General features: G+C 44.0%; 1 protein-coding gene across 3 annotated transcripts in view; it reads right to left on the bottom strand.

Annotated features, from left to right (window-relative positions):
* Window positions 1–22,260, bottom strand: part of Maea (macrophage erythroblast attacher, E3 ubiquitin ligase) — a 41,703-nt gene extending 19,443 nt beyond the window's left edge. The window contains exons 1-2 of one of the 3 annotated variants that reach the window (XM_036200917.1): window positions 22,152–22,205; window positions 21,004–21,156 (exon numbers count right to left, since the gene is read on the bottom strand). Coding sequence is in view for 1 of the 3 variants with exons in the window: in XM_036200916.1 (XP_036056809.1) it covers window positions 22,152–22,220 (69 nt within the window). In the remaining 2 variants the exon portion in view is untranslated. Of the gene's footprint in view, window positions 1–203; window positions 265–21,003; window positions 21,157–22,151 lie in introns of those variants that run through there. The other 2 variants (XM_036200916.1, XM_036200919.1) reach the window with 2 other exon arrangements.
* Between the last annotated feature and the right edge of the window lie 1,492 nt (window positions 22,261–23,752).

Raw genomic sequence — 23,752 nt, 5'->3', positions numbered from 1 at the left:
TCACACTTTCCTTTAATACAGTAATACCAAGTTAGTAAAAATTAAAATGAAAAACAACAACAGAAAACAAACCCAAGACACACAGTAAACAAAAGTCCCCAAATGTTATCATCACTCACAAATTAAAATTATATTCCAATAAACATAAAAAAAAACCCATGATTATAAACCTGTACACAAAGCTCCATTTAGGTGGTACTTACTGGGTGACTGATGTGAATAGACTCTCAAAAGAACCAGAACCTTGCTGAGTCTTCAGCCCCATGAAGATCCTGAGTGAAACCAGCATATACCTATAACATACATAACACCTGCAGGTCTCAGGTGGTATAAAAACCTGTCATGCTAGGACTACCATACCGCATAGCCCCACACTTACTGAGATGGTCTACCAGCAGAGGTAATGACAGCAAAACCCCATCAGTTCAGGATGTCCATCCTAACTTTTATTTAGAGAGAAGGTGGATAGCCATCTACTCTAAGTTCATGGCTCCATTTAGTACCTTTTGAGAAAACAAAATCCAAGATCCAGTATATTCAAGTGAGGTGTGAACAAAACTACCATGTCCATGCAGAATCTGTGGTAAGGCTGCACAACATATAGCCTGTATTGCGAGTGGTTCACATAACCCACAACACAGATGTCACCGGGCTAATATAATGGCACAGACCTGAAAGGTACTGTGACAGCTCCTAACACTGTCAGCTCAGAGTCTTCCTGGGGTTCTGCACTGAATATCTCTTTCCAGCCAGCCACGACTCCTGAGTCTAACCTCAGGATAGCCCAGTGTCAACTTCCTTTGATCATACTCAGACACATGCTTGTCAAAGCACCCTCATTACTCTCTTCTTTGGCTTACCTTCCCCCTTCTCAGACTCCAGCATGATGGTCTGCTCTTCCTAGGTTCTGGGCCAGGTGCCTGGATCTCATCTAAGACAAGAGGATGGGTAAAGTAGCTCTGTCTATTCCTAGGGACTCTCAGAACATGTGACAGTATAGTCAACAAATCAAGCTTCCTGAACCAACTTCTTCCTTGTTACCCACACCTTTCCCAGACCTGGGAAGCAGCCTTCTTCTCTTTGCCCCTTTCCAGGGGCAAACGCTCCCCTATTGGGCTGTGCCAGGTGATTCCAAACTGTAATTTCCAACAGCTCCTTCCAAAGGGCTCCAGTGAATGAACAAGCAGGATTGCAACCCAGGCTAAATCACCACTCACAGATGTGGGCAGGGCAAGGACATTTCCAGATATGCCAGGTTGAAAAGTTCAGCAAGCACAAGCCTTCTCTGGGAGAAAAACTGCTTAAGACGGTACTCAATGAGGTGAACAGGGAGTTTACAAGGGAAGACAACAGATGGACATGGTACTAAAGAAGAAACCAAGAAAAGATATAATTCCCCTAAACAAAGATGGTAACCAACATGCCTATACATGTAACAGACTTTAAGGAAAGACTGGGAAATGAGGCAAAATACTAAATATATACTCTAAACAAAAGGAGACAAATGAGGGCTGGAGAGATGGCTCAGCAGTTAAGAGCACTGGTTGTTCTTCCAGAGGTCCTGAGTTCAATTCCCAGCAACCACATGGTGGCTCACAACCATCTGTAATGAGATCTGGTGCCCTCTTCTGGCCTGTAAGCATGCATGTAGGCAGAACACTGTATACATAATAAATAAATAAATCTTTAAAAGAGAGAGAGAGAGAGAGAGAGAGAGAGAGAGAGAGAGAGAGAGAGAGAAATGAAACAACATCAAGGATGTTTCCAAAGTAGCAGAAAACAATCAACAGCATAAGAGGCAACCTACAGGATGGCATGTAAGCCATGTGACCTCCTGGCACTTGGAGGTGGAGGCAGGATTACAAGTACAAAGCCAGTCTAGGTGACACATAGCAAAGTCCAAGAACACCTAGGATATGTAGAAAGATCTTGTCTCAAAAAAAAAAACAACAAAAATATCTCCTAAACTCAGTGGAAAATAGTACAAAAAATCTTTAAGGACGATATGCAAGAAAATAAACAATGGATGTGTGTGTGTGTGTGTGTGTGTGTGTGTGTGTGTGTGTATGTGTGTGTGTAGATAGCTCATTCCCAGGACCCACATCAGGCAGCTCAAAAAGCTTGTACTCCAGCTCCAAGAGATCCAATGCCCTCTTCTGGCTTCCAAGGGTACAATGTGCATGCATGTGCGTGTGACACACACACACACACACACACACACACACACACACACACACGAATCATTTTTTTTTTCTTTCAGTTTTTAGAGACAAGGTTTATCTGTATAACCTTGGGTGTCCTGGAACTCACTCTGTAGAGCAGGTAGCCTCAAACTCACAGAGATCTGCCTGCCTCTGCCTCCCAAGTGCTGGGATTAAAGACACATGCCACCATGCTCAGTGAGAAAAGGAATCTAAAAACAAACCTGTAAAAGATGCTAGTATCACTTGAGTGGAAAAATGCAAATCAAAACCACAATGAAGCACTGCCTCATATCTGTCAGAATGGCTCTTACCAATCAAAATGTAGCCAGGCATGCAGGCTAGTCTCCAGGAGTTCAAGGGCAGCCTAGTCTACACTGCAAGTTCCAGGCAAATGGAAGGGGACACAGACCCTGTCTCTAACTAACAACAAAAATCACACCAAAACCACACATTGTATTAGCAAAGTTTCTTGCTAGTGAGGACAGGAATGGTGTTGTTATGGTGAACCATCATCGGATTACTATAAACAGATAACTGTTGCAGTCTCCTCAGAGTTCTGGGTTCAGAATGACTTCTACGCTGCTAGGTAAGATGGTTCTCACAGACTACTCTAGCCAGGACTTCAGATAAGCCTTGCACTTTCCCAATACACAGAGACTGGACAATAAATGTTATAGCTGTCAATTTTCTCAGGGTCTCCTGTGGAAGCTGTCACCCTCAGACAACAGGAAGCAGTCTAGAGAACACAATGCCCACATTCCCAAGAGGTGGGATGGATGGCTTTGCTCATTTGGTGGGTTACGGATGCTTGTCATCATTTAGGGGTACAGGAATATAGGATTAAAAAGACAACTACTCATCTCAAATATTTTACATTGGTATGGATTTTTGTATACTCATACAAATTTAAGATTATTTTTTATTATACCATATATATGTTTCTATTCTTGTTTAAGGTATTGTACCTATGCAGCTCATTTAAAAATGTAATATCAAGTTCTAGTCCTTGAAAGCTTAATTACAAACTGTTTAGGATAATTAAAAAATATAGGTTAGTAGCTAGTCATCTATAATAATCAAACCTGTAGTTATGTTAGGTATGTTTTCAAAGTAAAACAGAGATGTATATTAGATAGATAAGTGATCTTCAAACGCTTCAGAGACCTACAAAATATGATATTTAAGATGTTTAATAACCTAAGGCTTTTCATGACAGTGAGATATGTCTGTTCCTGGTAGCACCAATCTACTTCATAAAAGGATGATGGGCATCAAAGAACCTCCATATGGAATTCACTTTCACTGTGGCAAAACTAGCCATTTGGGTAAGAAACTGCCCTTGCCTCAACTGCTGACAGTATACGGTACAAACTGGACAAATAGGACACAAAGGAAAAAGACTGCTGAACTTTACCAAGACAAAGGGGGATAGTCCTTCAAAATTCCTGCTTCATAGAAAAGCCTGCCAGATATTCTAAGAAGTTGTTTGTTCTGGACTTCCTGTTTACTCAGGTAATATTAATCCTTCTCAGGTCTTTGATGGAGTTGAAGAAATAGTTTTCCTTGTTACCAAATTAAGAAAAGAAACTTATATAAGTTAGGATAGAAAGTAAATTAGGTACACAACTTTGGACTCACCAAGATAGGATAAATAATAGAGTATTTTCTCTGAATTTGCCTAATGCAAATTAATATTGTAAATGAAATCCTTACTTAATAATTCTTATTGTATATAGTCTTATTATGCTAAACAAAAAGAGGAAATGTTGCAGAATATTTAATTATTCAAAGATGTGTTGTATTTGTTTAACTATGTAAAGATGTGCTGCATTTGTTTAATTATATAAAGATGTGTTGCTGTTTTACCTTGCCTGCCTAAGGCACTTGATTGGTTTAATGAAAAGTTGAGTGGCCAATAGCAAGGGAGGAAGTATAGGAGGAACTTCTAGGCAGGCAGAGTAAATAGGAGGAGGAATTTAGATTTAGGGAAGAAGAAAGAAAAGGAGACAACAGGGAGACACCAGGAGCCAGACAGACAGACACAGAGGAAGCAGGAAAAGTAGAACATACGGAACGAAAGAAAGGTAAAAAAAAGCCTTGAGGCAAAATGTAGATTAATAGAAACACATTAAATTCAGTTAAGAGCTAGTGAGATAAGCCTAAGCAAAGGCCAAAGATTCATAATTAATAGTAAAGTCTCCATGTCTTTATTTGGGAGCTGGTTGACAGCCAATGAAAATGCCAACTACACACAACCAGATATAGTAGCAGGCCCACTTCTAGGTGTGCATCTAAAAGAGCAGGATCTCTACAAGATGTTTGCATACCATATTTATTACAACATCCCCCAACAGCAGCCATCTAGGTGTTCACTGACAAATAAATGAAGAACATGCAGCATAACAATGGAAAATCCTGCCACATACCAAAATATGGATGAAACCTGAGGATTATCATGTTAAGTAAGATGAGCTGATCACAAAATGACAATAAAGCTGTCATTGAACAAAACTCCTAAAAAGAACAAACTCTCAACGAACAAAAATAGGATTCACAGTGAATCTCTAATGGCAGAATTTCAGTTCTACATGATTGACTGTTCCAGACCTAATGCACCATGAGGGTACACACAAGTAACAGCACATATTGTACATTTTACAATTCTATGCTATGCTTTTACTACATACATACATACATACATACATACATACATCAAGGCCCAGGCTGGAATGGCTCAGTTGGTGCAGACAGTGCTTGCCTAGCATATATGGAGCCCTGAATTTAATCCCCATTATTCCATAAACAGACTGCACAGTGGTGGTGTATACCTGCAATCCTAGCACTCAGGAGGTGGAAGTAGGAGGATAAGTTCAAGATCAGATAGATCCTTTTTGACTACATAATAAATCTTAGGCAAAAAAACCAACTACAATTTTGATATAATACAAGCAATGGTACATGATGTCAAGATTTAATACTCTAGCTTAGCATGGTGGCATATGTTTGTGATCTCAGCACTCAGGAATCCAAGGCAGTAGGACAGTTGAGTTTGAGTTTGGGTTACATAAGAAGATTCCACCTCAACACCATCACCTTAGACCAGACCAAACTACAACGAAAACTATAAACCTTTGTGATCCCTCTTAGGAAGGCGCTGGTCTGAGATTAGATATGGATCAAATGAGAGTGGAAAAACCACAAATAGAGCCCCACACCACCCATATATGTCCAGCCACAAGGCCAAGGGAAATAAATGGTAATCTTTGTAACAATCGCAGGACTGGAAACTCAATGAAAGTGGTGACTATGCCTACTACATCTACCAAGATCACCCTGAAACAGATCACATATCCAAACATAGATGCTGACACTTTCTATAATTATCTGAGGAAGAAACAAGACATTGTTATGACCTGTAGGAGGACACAAGCTTTGTGGATGACACAAACTATGAAAGAAAACTCATCATTAACACCAAACCCAAACTTCGGGTCTGCAGACAACCACCTAAAGAAAGAGAACAGGGGGCTGGAGAGATGGCTCAGAGGTTAAGAGCACTGACTGACTGCTCTTCCAGAGGTCCTGAGTTCAATTCCCAGCAACCACAGGGTGGCTCACAACCATCTGTACCAAGATCTGGCCTGCAGTCATACACGCTGTATACATAATAAATAAATAAATCTTAAGAAAGAAAGAAAGAAAGAAAGAAAGAAAGAAAGAACGAACGAACAGAAGCTAGACTGGAAGGAAACCACTGGAAATATACATATCTAGCATAACTCCTTCCAGAAAAAATGTGGAATGCCTACAAAAATTTAAAATGAGGATAGCAACAATCGTATTCTCAAAACAGGTCAGAGGATCAGCAGATATGCCTGCCATCCAAAATGACACATGGAAGATCTATGATGCTGCTTGTCACCAGGAAATATAAATGAGAACTTTAACAGAAAGTGGTTTTTCTTAGGCAGCACCTTGATTTGGTCAGACTTTTGGCCAAAGACTTTGGGTGTCTGTGAGCATGTTTCTGGAGACAGTGAGCCAGTCCTTAGTAAAGCTGATGGCCTCTCTGGTGTGGGTCTTGTCCAAATCTGTTGGAAAACTTAAGAGAACACATTAAGACCCCCATCTGCATCCAGCTGGGACGCTGTGTTCATCTCCCACTTTATACTAAGTCTTTAAAAACAGAGTCAGGCTGGAGAGATGGCTCAGAGGTTAAGAGCACTGGCTACTCTTCCAGAGGTCCTGAGTTCAATTCCCAGCAACCACATGGTGGCTCACAACCATCTACAATAAAAACAGAGTCATTGCTGGGCAGTAATGGCGCACACCTTTAGTCCCAGCTCTTGGGATCCAGAGGCAGGTGGATCTCTGTGAGTTTGAGGCCAATCTGGTCTACCAAGCAAGTTCCAGGACAGCCAAGGCTACACAGAAAAACCTGTCTTGAAAAAAACCTAACCAAACAAACCAGAGTCATCTTTTTGTTTGTTTTTGTTTTTTGTTTTTTGAGACAGGGTCTCTCTGTGTAGTTTTGGTGCCTGTCCTGGATCTCGCTGTGTAGACCAGGCTGACCTTGAACTCATAGAGATCCGCCTGCCTCTGCCTCCCGAGTGCTGGGATCAAAGGGGTGTGCCCCCACCGCCCAGCCAGAGTCATCTTAACTCAGAGCATGTAACACTCCCAGTGCTCCCTAGCTGTGCAAGTCACAGCTGCCCTGACAGAATGTAATACACATATGTGATGGGCAACTCCTCAGTCTGGGCCTCACATCAAGCATGAGCAAGAGCCACAGGCGGAGCTGATGTAGTGTAAGCCACAGACCATGCCTGGCTTCTTGACCTGGTCTTCTACAGGCCTATCCTGAAAACAACTGCTCATGTATTCAGAGCTGTGTACCCCAGCCGACCAACAGATCGGGTCATGAGGTGCCACCTTCAGTTGTCAGTCAAGCCAACCCTTACCAAAAAAGGGGGAGGGGTTGCTTTTTATATAATTCACAAACTCTTAAGTCTCCCTTTAAAGGGTACCACTTAAGAGGTTTTATTTATAGTAACTACAAGGTTGTGAAACCATTACCACCATCTATTAGAGAGTGTTTTCACAACCACGCCATGGCCATCCCTCAAGACACAAGAATCCAGCCATGACTCTTTGTCAGTTCTTAAAATTTCACACAAACAGAACAATAGGTTATAGGGACATTTGTATGTCTTTTGGCTTAATGCTGTTTCTGAGATTGATCCATGATGTAGTGTGTACCAGTGCTCTGCTCTTCCTGGATGGCGAGCAATCCTGTGTTAGTAATAACTCTGCTTATGCACACACAGAGACCACATGTACTTTGGAGTCATTATGAATAAGGCTGTGAAAGCTTTTGTGCCTTGTATGGACAGCAACTACCTAATGCCTAAGGTGTTTCAAAAAGGTGGCACCACTGTTTTTCACTCCCATAAACAACATCTGAGGGTTTCTGATTTCTCCACATTTTACAACCCACAACCCCAACCCCTGGAGCCATTCTAGCAGAAGGAAGTAGTATGTCCCAGTGGCTTTGGTTTGCATTTCCTTGATTTCTACAGACACTGAGCACCTTCCTGTGTGCTTACTGGCTATGTGAATCTTTTCTGGAGGAAATCTTCAAATTGTTTTGGTTTTTGGAAAGTATGTAGATACACATGCACCAGTGGGTGTACAGGCCAGAGGTTGACATTGATGGTGTCTCCTTAATCATTCTCTATTTTATCAGGGCAGGGTCTCCTGCCCAATCTAGAGCTTGTCACTTTGGCTAGTCTAGACAGCCAGCTGCTTTGGGATACCCTGTCTTAGCCTCCCACATGCTAGGATTACAGGTGGAATCATGGCCTTATGTGAGTCCTGGGATCTGAACTCAGGCCCTCAAGTTTGCATAGTGAGAACTCTGCTTTATCCACTACGTTTGCTCATTTTAAAAATTTAAATTATTACTCAACAGTTAAGACTTCATAGACTTTGAATGCTTGCTCTTATCAGAGAGGTGATTTGCAAATGTTTTTTCCTATTTTGTGAGCATCTGTCTTGGTCAGTTTAGCTTGCACAATTTTTACTATATAAAATTAAAAAGGCTGAAAGGCTCAGAGCATGGTCCTGGCAGAACTGGGTCTGGCAAAAATCCTCTTACTTGTTATGGCCTCACATTTTCTTTTGGTATACATGCAGAGTTCTTTAGTCGTCTATCTTCTTACCAAACATTAGGGGGCAGGAAGATGGCTCAGTGGGCAAAAGGACTTGCTCCCAAGCCTGCTGATCTGAGTTCAAGGCCTGGAACCTATATTATAAAAGGAGAGAACTGACTCTCAAAAGCTGTTCTGATCTCTACTCATGTCCACACATGTACACACAAAATAAATAATGTCAACAAAAAAAACATTAATCCAGGCTGGGATTAGTGCCACTCACACTGCTTTTGTATTCTGCAACAATGATGAACTAACTTATTAAGTCTAATAGTTGTGTGTTGATGTGCATTCCTTAGACTGGCATGATCATGTCATCTGCAAATAGTCTTACTTCTTCCTTTCCAGTCTGAAAGACTTGGCTTTTTGTCTGTCTGCCCTGACTACAATTTCCAGGCCAAGGTTACATGAAATGGTAAGGAGTGATATATGTCCTGTCTAGTTGCTGATCTTAGGGGCCGCTTCAGTCTTTCAGCACTAGGTATGGGTTTTGTTTTGTTTTTTAAAACCTTTTATTGGGTTGAGGAAGTTGGTATTTTTAATCTTGAAAAGATGTTACTTTGTCAAGTGCTTTTTCTGTATTTATTTAGATGATCATGTGGCTTCTGTCCTTTATTCCATTAATATATCCATTATACTGATTTCCACAAGGTAAACTAACTTTGCATTTCTAGGATAACTCATTTGGTATGTGTGATTTTATTGGTTTGAGGAGTATCAGCCCAGACTGACTACAGGCTCTTCTTGATCTCCTGCTTTTCCTGCTTGCACTTCCCAAGTGCTGGGACTGCTGGCTGAGCTTAGATTTAGATAGTGCTGAGTGTTTTAGTATGTAGTTATTTATAAGAAATGCTGGTCTACGAACTAGGCCCGCTGAATGTGGGTGACAGTTGTGTGGCTTGATCTGTTATGGGGTCCCTGGCAGCAGGACCAGGACTTATCCCAGGTGCATGAACTGGCTTTTTGGAGCCCATTCCCTGTGGTGGGATACCTTGCTCAGCCTTGATACAATGGGGAGGGGCTAGGCTCTCCTTCAACTTGGTATGCCAGACTTTATTGACTATCATGGGAGGCTTTACCCACTTTGAGGAGTGGATGAAGGTAGAGTGGGAGGGAGGTGAGGAGGCGGGAGAAGGGGAAGGAGGGGGAAACTGGGGATGGTATGCAAAATGAAAAAAATTTTAATAAACATATATATTTAAATTAAAAAACAACAACAAAAAAGAAACGCTGGACTATAGCTTTCATAAGTTACTTTCTGTTTTTGCTATGGGTAATACTGGGCTCACAAAAAATGAGGTTAAAAAGTGGCCCTTCTTTGTTTCTTGGAAGAGTTTGTGGGGTTGGGGATTTAGCTCAGTGGTAGAGCACTTGCCTAGCAAGCGCAAGGCCCTGGGTTCGACCCACAGCTCAAAAAAAAAAAAAGGAAGAGTTTGTAGAGAGTTGATATAAATTCCTTTTTAAAATGTCTACTGGAGTTCACCAGTAAAGCTATCCTATACTGGGACTTTTCACAACTAGGAAGAATTTTTTTTTTTTAAACAACTGTCTTTGCATGTTACAGGGTCATTACAGTTATTGCCTTGTTTGTTTGTTCTGCTTTTCAAGGTTTTGAGAAAGGGTTTCTCTGTATAGTCCTGGCTGTCTGGAACTTGCTTTGTAGACTAGACTGACCTGAAACTCACAGAGATTTGCCTGCTTCTGCTTCCTGAGTGTTGGGATTAAAAGCATGCGCCACCATTGTCCAGCTCTTTAACCTATAAAGATACACTCCCCCTTCCACACATTTTGTTTGTGCCGCCAACCAGCTCTCTACAGAAAGAAAAGGTTTAACGCTTTCTTTTGCATCCGATCACCTCTCCTTAGTTTATATCTGGGGTTGTTTTTTTTTAGAAGTCTCTGATTTTCAATTTATCTTGTGCTAAATATTAAAATGTCTACTTAACAGATCTACTTAATATTTCTCAATGTGAGCCACCATGTGGTTGCTGGAATTTAACTCATGTGTCCTGCCAGCAGCAGGAGTCAGTGGTAATTCTAAAAAGATTTATTTATTCAGCCTGGCACTGACAGTGGTTCAGGCCTTTAATCCCAGCACTCTGGAGGCAGAGACAGACAGATCTGTGAGTTTGAGGCCAGTCTGGTCTACAGAGTGAGTTCCTGGACAGCCAGAGCTACTCAGAGAAACTCTGTTTCAAAAAATGAAAAGCAACCAAACAAAAGATTTATTTATGTGCATTAGTGTTTTGCCTGCATATATGTACCCACACCACATGCATGCCTACTGAGGGTTGGCAGCCATCATGTGGACCCTGGAAATTGAACTCAGGTCCTCTGTAATAACTCCTGAGCCATCTCTCTAGTCTCTGTGGGACAGTTCTTGAAGTCAGACTCTCTCTAGTCAGCTGTTGTTGGGTTATGTTTCCTTCAGTGTGTCTTTCCCCATCAGTGACTCCCCCACAATACTTGTCTCATCACTGACCTCAGTCTGGTGCCCATGTTTGCTGAGACCTGAAAGAAACACCTGCTCTCCCACCTGCCATGCAGCACCTTCCCACATGGTGTCATCTACTGCAGGACCTCTCTTCCTCAAGCTTTCTCTCAGACTTGCTATGAGTTTTCTGACAGTATTTGCTGACACCTCTCCCACCACACACACACACACAAAAGGGTGCTCTAGTTTGTTATTGTGTTTCTAGCTATCCACCAGTATAGAAAGGAAAGATTTTCGTGATGGCACGAGGCATTTACTGTTCACAATTAAGAAGCCTTACAGGGCAGGGATGTAAAAAATAAAAAATTTAAAAAAAAAAAAGAAAGAAAAAGAAGCCTCAGAGGGGCTAGAAAGATGGCTCAGTGGTTAAAAACACTGACTACTCTTTCAGAGACCCTGAATTCAGTTCCCTACACCCATTTGGTGGCTCACAACCATCTCTAACTCCAGTTCCAGGGGTTCCCATGCCCACTTTTAACCTCCACAGGCATAGACATGCATGCATGCAGGCAAACATTTACATAAAATAAATAAATCTTTAAAAAAAGCAAAAAAGAGGCCTCAGAATAAGTATCTAAGTTTTTGCTAAGAAGCCACTCAAACCTTTGTGGAGTAGTGCTGTGCCCCAAGTCATGAAGGCTCTATGCTACCAAGAGCTTATGCCCCAGATATGGCCATATGAAGGAGAATACAAAAGACAACAGTCTAGATCTCCTACTTTAAAAAATAAATTCCATGTTTCTGGTCAACTTCTAGGAAGCTATAATAAGATGTGGCTGACAAAGACCAAGATGGAAGGAGAGCCATCAGCATCAACACTACTCCCTAGGTCCACCATCATATCCATCATTAACCCACTGGTCACATGCCAGCAGTCCACTAGAGAAAAACCAAGCAAAACAACCCATGGACAGTACACAAAGCAACATGGCGCCCTCTGCTAAAACTGCCATGGCATGACACCAAAAGGTACAACAGCCAGTCTCATGTGGTTAAGTCTTCATCCTTGACACAGCTCAGTGACCCAACCCAATCCCAAATGCACTAGCACATGCCTCAAGTGAGTGAAGCTAATGCTCATTCTGTAGGTAACAGAACCCACCAGCATTCTGAGTGCTTGGACTTGGGGTCAGTAGGGTCCTGCCCTTCTTGGTGCTCCCCATGTTCTAAGTAAAACACACTATGCAATGAACAAAATGTACCAGGCATCATTACCATCTACATCCAAAAGCAAGGCCCTCACACTAATGCCTGTCTTCTGCCAACTGTGCCTTTCTTAGCTCCTTCAGTGACATCACTGCCAGCCAAGGTTCACCCTGGCCATCTCTCCCCACTGGTAGGTTGTCATGGACAGACATCTCCTCAGAATATGATGCAACTGGCCATTGATGGTACAGAGGGCAGTTGCTAAGCTCACTCAGTGTCTACTGCATGGCCAGCTGCCCACTAAACTTAAAAAAAAAAAAAAAATTGAAAAATGTGTATGGGTGTTCTGCCTGTCTGTAAGTCTGTATACCACATTTGTGCCTGGTACTTGCCCTTGGAGGTCAGAAGAGAGCATCAGATCTCTTGGAACTGGAGATACAGACAGATGGTTTTTAGCTGCCACGTGGGTGCTGAGAATTGAATCCAGGCTTCTGTAAGAGCAAGTATCCGTTAAACCATCTCTCCAGCTCCCCACTAAACTTTAACAGTTGTACTTAACTTCCACTTCATATTATTTTGCCTTCGTTTAGTTTTTTTCTAACAAGTTTACTGAGGTATTTACTATTTAAGCTTCAAAGTTCAGTCATCTAAAGAATATGGTTTTTTTCACATGTTAACAGATTACTGCATTCATTATCATAATCTCTTAAAACATGTTCTTAATCTCAAAAAGATACTTCTATAATTCTATTTCCTCTAGTCTGGGCAATAGCCACTAATGTACTAATTTCTGACTTTGTATCTACTGGTTGTTTCTCTCATATGCAACAAAGGTCTGGAAAGCCTGACAATTTTGTGTAGGACTTGGAAAATCAGACCTTTCATTGGAGGCCCTGGCTCTGGCAATGAGACTTGATTCCAAGTCACAGCATACTGGCCAGAACCTGCCACACAGTCCTGCCCAGCTATGAATCAAGGACATATTTCTTCTGTCTAGAGAGGGGAGAAGTGGAAATCTTTTTTTTGGTTTTGTTTTTGTTTTTAGAGACAAAGTTTCTCTGTGTAGCCCCAGCTGTCCTGGAACTTGCTCTGTAGACCAGGCTGGCCTTGAACTCAGAGATCCACCTGCCTTTGCTGGAATTAAAGGTGTACACCACCACCACCTGGTGAAGACTGGAAATATTACTGAGCATTTGCACATCTGAGGTAACAGCTTCCTATATGAAATGTAGCAATTCAGCATGGCATCCACTGAAGGTCCTTCACAGCTGTCCACCTCGCTAGCTTTTGTGCCTTCCTTTTCTCCAACTGCTTTCTATTCTACTCATATTGGACATTTTTAGACAGATCACATGCACTCACCCTTTAGCTTCTGACCCTGCCTGACACACTCCAAAAATTATCCTTACATGTATATATGAAATATAATCATATTCACCTTCCATTTCCCACTTCAAATCCCTCCAAACACATCTCTCCCAATTTCATTATTTTTCCTTCATTTTCTCCTTATAACCCAGTAAGTCCAATTAGTGTTGCCCATATGTGCATGGGTGTGGAGCCATACAATGGAGCATGAGAACTTACCAGTGGCCACCCTACAAAGAATGATTCTACTTCCCCCAGCAGCTATCAACTTCAACAGCTCCTCATTAAGGAGTTGGGATCTTAAGTGTTCCTCCCGTATCCGTTCTGCAAGATCCTGTTTCAGAAAACAAAGAGACTAAAAAGTTCAGCTTTAGCCTTGCTAAGCACCTTACAGAGTTCAAGGGCATGCTTTTCAGGCTCCTGGAGTAGGGTTCTAGGCATATCAGCAGTGTAGACAGAGGTTCCTTTAAGTTCACAAGACTCATGTGATTGATCACCAAGATCCCAACCACCAGGGTCAAGCTTAGGTGCTGTTCCAGTATTCTGCAAATAGTTCAATAAAGAATGAGTCCGTTGTGGGTCTGGGAAAGACAGCCAGGTGACTACTGTGAAAGCCAAACAGGAATGTGCCTCAAGGCTATGGAGGAGTCACTAGCTTTAAGAAGTCAAAATGAACACCAGGATACCTGTTGGCAGGTTGCTATGTATGGATGGACATATAGTCACAGGGTCTGAGCACTATAAAGCTGCCCAATGGCCTTGGCTACAGCATGACCATGGGCAATGTGGGCAGAAGCAAAAAACAAGATAAGCTCAAAGAGAATGTGACACTTTGCTCACTGGAAAACTAGAAGGCAGTCATTATTTGCACATCTTTTAATTGTGAGGGATAAAGATGGGCCAGGATAAGGAACAGATGCCTTATTTCCAGTCACCAGAACAAGACAATAAGCATAAGCAGGCAGGTCACAAATGGAAACCAAGCCATAAGCATAGCCTATAGGGTGTGGCACAAGCATAGGAGTTTAAGGTCAAAGTGCATGAAAGAGCACTGTGTGCAAGGTACCCTCCAGTGAGCTGCCAGGGCTCTCAGAAGTGGAGGCAACTGCTGAGTCAATGAGGAATCCACAGATGCTACCTCTAGGCTAAAACTGATCAGTAAGAAGGCTGGGATTTATGGGCAGGAGGTCGATGCTGCAATTCCAGAGCACTAGTAGGTTAGAGGACAGATGCAAAAGGAAACAAAGGGACGTATGTGCCTGCCTAGAAAAGCACTCTGGAATTCAAAGAAGTGAATAAAAGTGACACCAAGTTTTAAGGAATTTTCCAACCAGACAGTGGAGAAATTCTTTTGGCCAATGGCTGTTTATAGTGACTCTGTGCCAGGTACTCTTGGATATGCTAGGAATATGGCAGTGACCAAAACATATTCTAAAGGAGATGTCTGACAGAAAGAGAAGGAAAAGAAAAAAGATGTAAGTTTAGATAATTCTGTAGAATTATGACTAATACTATAAAGAAACCAAAATTGGGGGGCTAGAGATGGCTCAGGGATTAAGAGCACTTGCTGCTCCCTCCAGAGGACCAGAGGCTTCATTCCAATACCCATGCTAGGCAGCTGGAAAGTGTAGCTCCAGCTCTAGGGGATCTGACACTTTTGGCCTTCTCAGGGAACCTGCACTCACATGCACATACCAACATGCAGACACACAAACACCTAACATAATTAACAATAAAATTAAGCTGGTTATTATGGTGGTGCATGCCTTTAATCCCAGTACTAAGGAGGTAGAGGAAGGCAGGTCTACACAGTGACTTCCAGGATAGACAGAACTACATAGAGAGATTATCTCAAAAAAAAAACAAAAATTGGGCTGGAGAGATGGTTCAGAGGTTAAGAGCACTGGCTACTCTTCCAGAGGTCCTGAGTTCAATTCCCAGCAACCACATGGTGGTCACAACCATCTATAATGAGATCTGGCGCCCTCTTCTGGCATGTGTATACATAATAAGTAAATAAATGCTTTAAGAAAAACAAACAAACAAAAACCAAAAAAACCAAAAACCAAAACAAACAAAAAGGAATAAAAAAGGAAGGAAGGAAGGAAGGGAGGGAGGGAGGGAAGGAGGGAATAAAAATGGTAAGAAACAACCACAAAACCTCTATTTATGCGAGGCGGTGGTGGTGCATGCCTTATATCCCAGTACTAGTCAGGCAGAGGCAGGCAGATCTCTGTAGTGGCTACATTAGTGAGAGCTCAAGAAGCCTAGCTGGAGGCAGAAGCCTGAGATACAAGCACTAAGGCCACCTCTCAGGGTTAACTGGTGACACCAAAGAGCAAGCAAAAAGATTCGAGATTGAAGAAACAGGAAAGGAACCTACAGACTGCCCAGAAAGGAATGATGAAAACCATGTGGTTAAGCAGTATGAAAGAGAAAAGCTGAGAAGGCAGAGAGCGCAGCAAAGGCTGTTGTCTACATACTGACACCAACCCAGCAAGGGGAGAGCTGGGCAAGTGCAATAGGAAAGCAGGAACACCAGTAGATGCCCTAAAGATTTAAAGTGGGGCATGTGGGACCCACAACTGTTATGATAGGCATGGGCAACTGAGCTGGAAAAGGTCTGAGAAGACAGATGGGTAGGAAAGAGTATCTAAAAGAACAGGAGGGGGGTTGGGGATTTAGCTCAGTGGTAGAGTGCTTGCCTAGCAAGCTCAAGGCCCTGGGTTCAATCCTCAGCTGTGGCAAAAAAAAAAAAAAAAAAAAAAGAACAGGAGGAAGAGGCTAGATGAGCTGGAGGCCAGCCTGGTCTACATAGCAAGTTGCACGACAGCCAGGACTACAGAGACCCTGCCTCAAAATTGACAGATTGATGGATGGATGGATGATAGGACAGGAGGGAGGATAACCTGGGATAGAGGCAGGTAATGAACAGCACCAGAGGGTCATGGTCAGGAAAGCAAAGCCAGGCCCAGGTCTTTAACAAACAAACAAACAAACAATTCAGTTTTCTCCTTTCACACATTCTGCCAAATAGTTACTAGTTACTGCTACAGTGAATAATTCTTTGGAAGCTCTCAAATGGTTCCCATGTCTAAAGACTCTACAACAGCGCACACCACCACTGGCAGAGCCTGAACTCTGTGACACAGTCCCATGAGACTGGTGGTAGTCATGGGACTTCCACAGATGGACACACACACTGACTACACATGCCGGCCAGGCTCCTTTCTTCCTTTGCCTGCAGGCCTCTGAGGCAACGTCAGCCAAGACCTTACACAGTCCACATAGCTTCACAGCACCAGCTATTATTTCTGTCAGTCACGGAAGCCCAGTCCCCTCCCACTACTCAACTTCCTTTTGGCTTCACTGGTATCTTTAACAATAGAAAGAGTCGAGCGGTGGTGGTGCAGCAAGCCTTTGATCCCAGCACTTGAGAGGCAGAGGCAGGTGGATCTCTGTGAGTTCAAGGCCAGCCTAGGCTACAGAGCTAGATCCAGGACAGGTTCCAAAGGTGTACAGAGAAACCCTGTCTCAGGGAAAAAACAACAACAAAAATAAATAAAAAAATAAAAATAGAAAAAAAAAAGTTAATGTCAGGGAGTGGTGGCACAAGTCTTTAATTCCAGCACTTAAGAGGCAGAGGTAGGCAGATCTCTGAGTTCAAGGCCAATCTGGTCTACAGAGTGTTCCAGGATAGCCAGGACTCCACAGAGAAACCCTGTCTCAAAACACCCCCCAAAACAAACAAACAAAAACAAAAAGCTTACTTATATTTTATGTCTGTGTACGTGTATGGGAGCATGAGTACCATACAGTGTATTAGGAGGTCACAGTACAACTTTTGCTTTTTTTTAAAAGCTGAGGGCCAAACCCAGGGCCTTCTACCACTGAGCTAAATCTCCAACCCTCACAGTACAACTTTTGGGGATCAGGTTTCTTCTTCTACTACATGGATTCCAGGGATCAAAATCAGGTCACTGGGTTTGGCAGCAGGTGTTTACCTGCTGAGCCACATTACCTGTCCTGGTTATCTTTGACAGATCAATATAGCAAACATCCTTTGGCAGGGTATGAATTCCAAGAGGACATGCAGAGTGCTTTATCACAACGCCTGAGGGTCCTAACAGGAAATCCATCAACAGCTGCTATTACAGCAGCCAAGGGCCAAGGTCTTGGCTCTAAGGCCTGGGCTGCACCAATAGTAGTGCAGCCTCCTGGATATGTTCTGCTCCAATCCCTTGCCACTACAAAGGATTTTGTTTCCCTGATTCAAAATCTGTTTAAGATCATTTAAACAGGGGCTGGAGAGATGGCTCAGCAGTTAAGAGCAGCACCTGTCCTTCCAGAGGTTCTGAGCTCAATTCCCAGCACCCACAGCTGTCTCCAACTCCAGTTCCAGGTGATCTGATATCTTCATATCAATGCACATAAAATAAAGTTAAATAAACTATTTTCTTAAAAAAGATAATTTAAACAAAACAAGACAAAACCCAGAAGCTATCATGGAATTCAAGTCTGCACTTTTCTAATCTCAGTAGGCACCCACCTCAGAAAGACAGAGATACGCCAATGGAACACACACCTGAAACTGCTTCACTCATTCAAATGTCCAACAAATGAAAGACAAGGTGAGTGAGAAGTGGGAGGACAGGAGCACCATGCACAGTTTTTAAAGAACAAAAGGAATTCAGATGGGCCCATCAATGAATGGCAAGTTCTAAATGGAGAATGAAAAGGAGGCTGCTTTAGACTAGAACAGACAGCATGCTGAAGATCTGGCAGGGTTTGGGTTCATAAAGGAATAAGATCACAATTTACTAAGTACCCAAAAAATAGCAAAAAATGGACCAAGTATTCTTAGTATTAAATAGCCTGCCCACTAAGAAAAGTGGCTCAAATTTGCATATCAAAAGATCTAGACTATTGTAGGATACTGCTATACCTACTACCTAGCACAGTGTGTGCCTGTCTCAAGTCAAACCTTTATGGTTATCAGCATGTCTCATATTTGATGATCCTCCCAATCCATCTAAAATCAAGTTTGCAAAACTGCTCTAGAAGTTACAATACAGAGCATATATCACACATTCTGTGTGATAATTCAAGCTGTGCATTTCCAAGGCAGTAACTGGTTCACCAGTCTGTTATCAAATGCAAGACAGAAATTTTAAGTATTCCTGTAAAAATTGCAAGAATGCATGAGTTTATGCCTAAAAACACTACTCTTAGACTTCTGTAAGCATAGAACAGCATCAGCAGCTGTGTATATGTGTGTCTGTGTATTCAAGAGAACTGCAGGAGCTGGGAACGTACACCAGGTGAGATGTAGGAAGGAGTTGGGGTCCAGAGCTGGCTATCCCAGTGTCTTCAGCTCCTGACACTGAACAGTTGCTTCCTGATTTGGGTAGTAAGCAGAGAAGGTTGGTACAACACTAGGCTACAGCTATCTGAAGGGGGGGAAAGCAGAAATGTTAATGGAATGATGTCTTCAGTAGAATAATTTGAAGGAAGAAAAAAATCTCCTATAACTAAAGAAGCTTAAAAATTAATTCAAACAAGGGATCTAAGCTTAAGATGTTGGGCCACAAATCCCAGTTCCCCCTTGCTTCAAAGGGCTGTCATTTACAAACTACCATCAGAACAGACTTCAACAGAAAAGATCGCAGTCAGAAGATAAGATGATGTCTCATGAACCACATTTCCAGAGCCTTTGAAGAACACAGAAACAAGTCCCCTAAAATTCAGTCCAGAGATCCTCATGATGGTGACTCTGTGCCCAGGGCAACCTGGCAATGTCTGGAGGTGTTCTGAGGCTACTCCTACAGCTGGTAGGCAGAGGTTAGGAAAACTATGAAGCATCCTGAAATTCCTGGCCCCAGAAACTGAGATAATGAAGCCGAAAGGTTCTATAAAGAAGTCCATGCCAGTCGACCACTATGGAGAAAATATAGGAACAGAAAAGAGCCACGACCAGGATCAGGGCATGTCAGCAATAGCACCTCACAGGAAAATGAAGAGAAAGGAAAAAAAGAAAAAGTAGTACTTGTCAGGTGCCTGAGACTGCAAAACAGACATCTTAGTTCATTGCTTAAGCCCACCTACAGTTCCCAAGGCTGCACATCTGAGGAGGCCTTGCTTGGCAGGTGAAGAATCTGTCAATGACCAAAATATATAAATTTCAAATTTTTCAGTGAATAAGAAAATGTAAAGGTCTGTCCAGTATACTCCAGCTCCCACTGCTTTTCAGCTCTCCACTCCAGTCCTCACTTCCTGTGAACCCCAATCCACCATGTCACACCTGCATCTAGACCTTCCAAAGTACTGTTCACAAATATATCTCTCCTAGTGTCCTGATTGATTCTGTGTCAACACACACTTCTGAATCAAAGTTATAAAGCTTTCCAGTACCCACCAATAATTACTCATGAAAAATTACAGGAAATGAAGCTAAGTATGTAGCTCAGTTGGCAGAGTGCTTGCCAATCATGCATAAAGTCCTGGATTTGATATCCATCACTGCATAAAGTGGGCGTGGTAACACATGCCTGAAATCCCAGCACTTAGGAGATGGAGGCAGGAGGAACAGAAATTCAAGGTCATCCTTAGCTAACCAGTGAATTGCAGGCCAGCCAAGACTATATGAGAGTCCACCTCAAACGACAAAGAACAAAACCAAACAAACAAGCAATAATAACTTACAGGAAAAACATTAACAAAGCAAAAACACATTGTCAACAGAACAGAAATTATATGCTAGGATCTAAAGGACTTGGAAGGAAGTGCTACTTTTTCCTGGAAGAAGTAGCATTTCTACCTACTTTGCTTACTGTCAATCTTCAAAAAAGAAAGAGAGGGCAATCTTGTTTAATAACACCACCACCTCTCTGTACCTGCAGGAAGATCCACATAATCATTTTAGTCAGAAGCTGTGCAATAGCTTTGGAATGCAAAGTGCATTCATGATCACCAGGGAGACTGGAGGAATCCTTTCCTGACTATCCATCCATTTCACTGCCTAATGCATTCAGTAAGCCAGGGAGGGAGCTCTGGAAACCTTTCCTGTCTGTGGGTCCCAAATTCACCAGCCAAACCAAAAAACCACATTCTCCTTGCAACCGGCCTGGAGGCCCTGACTAGGCCCCAAAGTCAATCGTTGCAAGTCCACTGACAGCAGTTCCCAGGTATAGACCACTATGAGCTGCAGGGTTTCCATCTGTCAATCAAAAGAAATCCAACAATGCCAGAAACTATTGGTAACTGCTACTACTATTACTGGTAGTACATCAGTAATCCCAGCACTCAGGAGGAAGTAGAAAGAGATGAGAGTTCACAGCCAACAGAAGCCTGTTTCAAAAAAAAAAAAAAAAAAAAAATCAAGGCCTGAGGGTATAGCTCAGTAACAGAGCATTTGCCTCGCATGCACACACAAGACACAGGTTTGTCACGAGTACCTCCCCACAAAAACTCTTCATTTTGAAGGTGTAGCAAACAGACTGGTGATGCCAGCATTGTTTGCTCCCTTCCTTGGTCAAATAAAGGACGGGATACAAAACAGCGATTAAATATGGCTGCTCACCTACTACTGACGAGGAGCAGCAGGGCCTTGCTTCTGCCCTCCTGTGAAGACCAACTACACCAGAGCAGTCAGATGTCACAGGGACAATGACAGCAGATAACTTCCAGTGAATGCCAAGACGTCCATGTGTAATATGTGATCACTCACTTCACCCTAGGGGGAAACAAATGCTCCCTAGGGCTTACATCAGATGAGAGAACGCCAGCAATCAGGTACCTCCCATACACACCATGGGTCTCCCTAAGCACAAGAAGGCAGCCTCGCTTAGAACCCGTGCTTTTCAATCTTGGCTAAACTACCCACCCACCACCAAGCCACATAGCAACTGCTCAGTCACCACAGAGATAGACACGGTGCCAAGCGCTCCAGAAGAAAAGCTGCCCAGCCCTCAGGAGGAATGTAAAACCCCAAGGCTCAGCCGGCCTTCCTTAAAAACTACCGAATTTGTTCTCTGGAGGATTTCTTCCCTGGCACATCACCGCAGTCCATCCGGCACCATCAAACCCTCTTCTAACACAAGAGCCACTACCAGTCTGCCGTCAGGGAAGAACATTTGTCCTAAAGGAACGCACTGGCGCAGCGACCACCCAAGGTCACACCCCGGAAACCAAGGGCAGGAGCTGCGCTTGAGTTATGGGGACGCCCAGAGGGGCAGGGTGCCACCGGGTCGCCAAAGCTCCCCACTGGCCCCCTAATTAACGCCAGAGGCTTGCCCGCCACGCCCCAGGCCGAGCTTCCGGAAGGACGCCGGGGTGCCGCCGCGACCCACGCCCGCGACCAGGGCCCCCAATTCTCCAGTGCCCGCAGCCTGGGCCGTAGCCTCGCTGCCCGCACTCGGACGGCCTGGAGCCTCTAGGCTCTGAGGGATGGGCGGAAGGCGGGGCTCAGGCACCGTCGTCCGGACTTCGGAGGCCCTCAGACCCCGCCGCCCCGCGCCGTCGGGACCCAGCACGCCGAGAGCTCCCGGGGGCCCCACCGAGAGGCCCCGGCCCATGCCTGCCGCCCTGAAGAGCCCCAGCCCCACCGCCCCCGACCCCGCCCCCGGCCGTGCAGCCCCTCCAGAAGCGGCTCCGGCCTCGCCCCAGCCCCTGCGCCTCTACGACCCCTCCGAAGGTGCGCTGGCGGCTCCGGCCGCGCCCAGAACGCACCTTGAGGGTCGGGTACTCCTGCACCTTCAGGGTCATGGACAGCTGGGCCGCCGACTCCTGCACCGCCATCTTGGGCCGGCCGAGCGGAGGAGGCGGGTACGCGGCACGCCGGGTAGTGACGTGCGACGCGCGGGGGGCAGGCGGAGCGGCTGTGCGTCTGCACCAATCGTGTCCCCGGACCGCCCGAGCGGAAGAAGTCCCGGGCCAATCACCGTCCGCGGGCTCGACCAATCGTCGACAGCTGTAGAGAGCGGCTTCCTCATTGAATTGTCCGCCGGCCTAGGCCGCAGATACCGACCTAACAGTAGAGCCTAGACACCTACGCCGTATGCTTCTTGGCGGTTGGGGCTGGGGCAGCGCGCGTTGGGTGGCTAGCTTGTAAATGCACGCCTCCCCCCCACCCCCACCGATCCCTTCTGGTAGTGGTCGCAGATCCTACCTCCGTGCTCCGTGGCCGTCATCTCTTGGTGGTCACTCGGGGGTGCGGTTTTTGCCATCCGGGAACTACTTTGCTTCAGTCTCCATTTTTACAGATTAGCCGCGCTGGAATTCTGACACGAGCTTCCTAATGGAAGATTAAAAAAAAATGGATGTTTACAATAGAGTAGGACGGGGCCTGCGAGCAGCTGGGCTTTCTCGCAGGTGATACCATAAGGAACACTTGGCAACTGCTTTTGCTAAAAAATGTTGACTCCTTCCTTGAATTGAGTCTACAAAAGGCACCTGCTGTGCTACACTTGTTGTCTAATTGGATTCCTGGAGCAGTGGTACATCCTTCTAACAAGGAACTGAAACTAAGCAATGTTGACCTTCCAGGGCCCCCAAGTGAGGGCAATTATCTGTGATGTAGGCTGCACCCTAAAGCACAGGTAATGACGACCTGAGAATCAGCTTGTCCCCTCAGGCAATAAGGAGTACTTTGAATCACCTCACAGAAACAACTGAAAATATGATCAACCAGACCACAACTGGACTAAGATTGTTTAGTTAGCATACCTTTTACCTCTGCTCTAGTTCTTCCTCTATTTTAAACTGAATTTGGCAGTTGGTGGCCAGACAATAGACCTGGGATGCCACATTAAATTCCTTTCTCTGCATTTCACCATTTTTTGTTGAATTGGAAGTTTGCATGGTGCCTGCAGAAGCCAGAAGAGAACATTAGATCAGTGTCAGATAGTTGTAAGCCAAGAAAATGGATGCTGGGAACTGAATATGGGTCCTCTACATGACCAGCAAGTGCTCTTAACCCGTGAGCCATCTCTCCAGCCCTCTCACCTGCTTTTAAAATTAAAAATAAAATTAGGCTTCATTCATTAGGAAATGACTTCTACAGTAAAAATAGTCTTTTGTGGTGGGTTTTTTCAGGGGGAGGGGGGGTTTTCAAGACAGGGTTTCTCTGTGTAGTTTTGATGCCTGTCCTGGATCTCGCTCTGTAGACCAGACCTTGAACTCACAGAGATCCACCTGGCTCTACCTACTGAGTGCTGGGTTTAAAGGCGTGTGCCACCACCGCCCAGCTGTCTTTTGTATTTTATAGAACTCAACTTTAGTTGTTTTGTTATTCTTTGAGACATGGTTTATATATAGCCCTGGCTATCTTG

This window comes from Onychomys torridus, chromosome 10, assembly GCF_903995425.1.
Source record: "Onychomys torridus chromosome 10, mOncTor1.1, whole genome shotgun sequence".
NCBI lineage: Eukaryota > Metazoa > Chordata > Mammalia > Rodentia > Cricetidae > Onychomys > Onychomys torridus.
This window is presented reverse-complemented; position numbering and strand designations above follow the sequence as displayed.